Source organism: Schistocerca cancellata, chromosome 4, assembly GCF_023864275.1.
Source record: "Schistocerca cancellata isolate TAMUIC-IGC-003103 chromosome 4, iqSchCanc2.1, whole genome shotgun sequence".
NCBI lineage: Eukaryota > Metazoa > Arthropoda > Insecta > Orthoptera > Acrididae > Schistocerca > Schistocerca cancellata.
Genome location: NC_064629.1, coordinates 293,078,313 through 293,081,770, shown reverse-complemented (window position 1 = coordinate 293,081,770; position 3,458 = coordinate 293,078,313). Strand labels below are relative to the sequence as shown.

At 37.7% G+C, this 3,458-nt stretch overlaps 1 protein-coding gene across 1 annotated transcript; it reads right to left on the bottom strand.

Moving 5' to 3' along the window:
* Positions 1 to 1,292: 1,292 nt before the first annotated feature.
* Positions 1,293 to 1,853, bottom strand: LOC126184114 (GATA zinc finger domain-containing protein 14-like). Its single transcript, XM_049926478.1, has one exon. The coding sequence runs from the start codon at positions 1,851 to 1,853 to the stop codon at positions 1,293 to 1,295; it is 561 nt and encodes a 186-aa protein (XP_049782435.1).
* Between the last annotated feature and the right edge of the window lie 1,605 nt (positions 1,854 to 3,458).

Below are 3,458 nucleotides of genomic sequence, written 5' to 3'. Positions count from 1 at the left end.
TTACGTGCAAGTGGTCCGTTAACTTTCTTACGGAAATATTTACAACAGCAGTTTCCGCTACAGTGACAGTCTCATATAAAAATATTTCACAGGTCAAGAATTTGCATTACAAAGCTGTAGAAACAAAATCCTGTTGATATAACAGTGTCCAAAAATTTTCGTCGGCATTGTAATACATTCACGCATTTACATACATTTCATAACTCTTAAAGTACGATTCTTGGTTTCCAACAACCTTTTTCACAAACCAGAGTCCCTGAACACTACTCATTGTTCCTTACCTTATTCGTCGACACTTCTTCAATATTTCATCATAACATACGTAGCATAATCAAATAACTCATATAGCATCAGCTTATTGATCATAAACATACCGCAACAGTATAATACACAAAGTCATCATAATAATAAAATCATAACACCTCAGTCAACTCTCAAAATCGTCGTAGCTTCCTCCAATAATTTCAAAACCTAAAAAAATTCTCTGCTCATGTCAAAAGTGTCATCTGCCTCAAACGTACTTTAAAAATCGTACTGTGCTGTAACGTATTATTGTGCTACGAAAAAGGTTGTCTCATTGTAGCTATACCACAAAAGTTACTACTAAAACATGTTTTACTTTCCAGAATAATACAAAAAAACTGTGCAGATAGGAAACAGAAACACCGCAAAAGCAACATTGTAAATTATCACTCATTAGTAGCATCGTGATAAAGTCGTGTAGCTGTCACATAAACTAACCACTGTGTCATCTGGTATCTCACTGAAAGTACTTTAAATCCAGAATGTATTTTCAAGTAAACCAAAATGTTGCATTAAAATCTCATTAGCAGTACTGGTAAATGTTCTAAGTATGTGAGCCTTATAGTCGTTACGTAATCGTGCAACTAACAAGTAAGAATGCACACACACAATAACACTGTGTCGTCTGTTCACAATAACAATGCATTCGTAATTTCTGTTTAAATAAGTTATCTTGGTTCTTGACTGGATATTTAACTTCAAACATTGTTCCATGGTAACAGTTTCTAAGTGTGACAATGCATACTAGAAATGTAAAGTGAAAAGTTATATGGCAAAGACAAAGTTAAAAGGCAGATTATCTTCCAATAAATGATTTTACATGTAAAATGTGGTGTAACCCTTTGCTCTTCCCAGTATGCAGAGTTTCAACTTTAACGCAATTATCATGTGGTATACGTCGGTAAAGAATACTGGAATTTTTCTCAAGGTTAGCGTCTATGTTATTTTTCTCTGAGCCAGCCAGCACACGTGGCTGCCTGCGGTGCGGGTCATTGTCTGTTTCTTAGTTGGTGCGCATCGTTACTGGGATTCGGAGACCTAGCTTCTACAAATTCATGTTTTCGAAAGTCCCCTGCTCTATTTGAATCCCGCCAGTTCTGATAAAATTCAGGTCTGTCGCTATCATTATATCGTCTGTCGTCATGTCGGTAGATACTACAGTTTCTTTCTTGTTGGTTAAGTGGTGGAGAATTTCTCCCTGAATTATCACTGCACGGTGGACCGTTGCGTCTGAAGTTATTCTGTCTCCCGTGATAATAATAGTTCTGGTTGCCAAATTGTCTGTTTCTGTGATTGTCTCCGTCATATTCATTACTACGGAAATGCGATCTTTCTCTGTAACTATTACTCTGCCAGTGGTTGTCGTATGGGTGGTGTCTGTTTTGTTCACGATTTGTATTGTGAGAATAGCCTTGTCGTGTCCAGTTGTTATTTCTTTCATCGCGGAATTGCGACGGATGTGACTTGTAGTGATTGTTTTCCTGTTTTCGCATCCCGCGGCTGTCTGTGTCAATTTCTAATTCTTGTAAGAGTCCCTGAAAAACTTCCATGTCGTCTTTGCAACGTCCTGCCAAAATAATATGTCGTAAATGTTCAGGCAGCTTGATTAAGCAAATGCGGATGAGTTCTGAGGGGCTGTATGTGTTTGAAAGATACTGATTCTTGTGCAACATGTCTTCAAAATATTTCACAAGACTGGAAAATTCAGATTGCTCGGAATGTTTCATCATTATGATGCTATGTTTTACTCGGTCTTGTGTAGCTTGAGACCAATATGCTGAGAGGAAGGCATGGTAAAATTCTCCTTCACTGTGGCAATCGTGAATGACCCATCACATTCTTACAGCTGGTTCATTCTCTAAATAGCCACACATAAATTCTAATCTGTGCTCTAATGGCCAGTTGGGAGGTAAACAATGAGAGAATTGATGGAGCCACGCTTGTGGATGAATGTCGTTGGCAGAATTCATAAATATTTTGAATTTACGTGTAGTAATGAACAGCTTATAGTCGAAATCATCATGTCGGCGAGTCGCATATCGGTCGTTGTTATGTCGTTTCGGCGGTTCCATTTCAAAATTCGATGCACCTTGCCAATTTCTTTCATAATTTCCGAAGTGCCCTGTGTTATTATTTTGTGGCTGTTCCGTATTTCTATGTCCCTCTTCCTGTATTGGAGCGCGAGTGTACTCTGAAATATAATTTCTTGTATTACCGGCGTCAATTGATCTTGTACTTCCCGGATTTCTCTTTTGTACTGTGTATTGATTTGATTTTGATTTTGTTTGAATTTTCTAATTTGTTCATACTCTTCTGTGTCAGTAAAGACTACCGGTTTTGTGTCATTCAGATTATCATCTACCTTCGTAGATAAATTACTTAGCTGATCCGAAAGTTCAACTACTTTCTCTGATAATGAACTAATTTCCTCCATGTGTCTTTCTGAACCAATTTTCAGAGTATCTACTGTGTCCTTTAAGTTTTCTTGAGTTTTTGCAAGTTTCGTAACCGAATCGGTAGATGCAACTGAGTCAATTTTAGCCCACAAGGTCTCATGATTTTCATGAACAATGGTTTGCAGTTCTTTTATGGCTGCTTCGTGATTCTGTAATGCATTTTCATGCTGGGAAAAAATAGGTTGAAAATGCTCACAAATTTGTGTTTTTACATCATTACAGACTTTTTGACATTTCGATTCAATGTTATGTAACTCAGTAGTTAAATCTTCACGTGTTTGTTCAAGTGTGGTGTCTAACTTTTGAAGCTTTTGCTGTGTTTGTCTCTGATTTTGTTCCATTGTGTTTAACTTTTGAAGATTTTGTTCCATTGTGTCTAACTTTTGAAGATTTTGTCCCATTTGTTGCATTAATTGTAATAACAATGCCTTAGTGTCTGGAATCTGTTCCTCTATGCTTTTCGGCAGTGCATTTGCACCAGCAACATTCACATTTTGACAAGCAGAAAATGTATCTTGACTTATTTGAGAAAACGGTGAGGACGCAAAACCTGAATCTACAGTATTTGCAAAATTGTGTCCTATCATTTCGGATTCCTGAGGCGAGCTGTTGCCGAGCGATCGATCGATAATGCTTCCCTGTTCACTAATTGTTTCACTGCCTTCGCCATTGTTTGCCGCCCGCTCCATTTCCCTATGC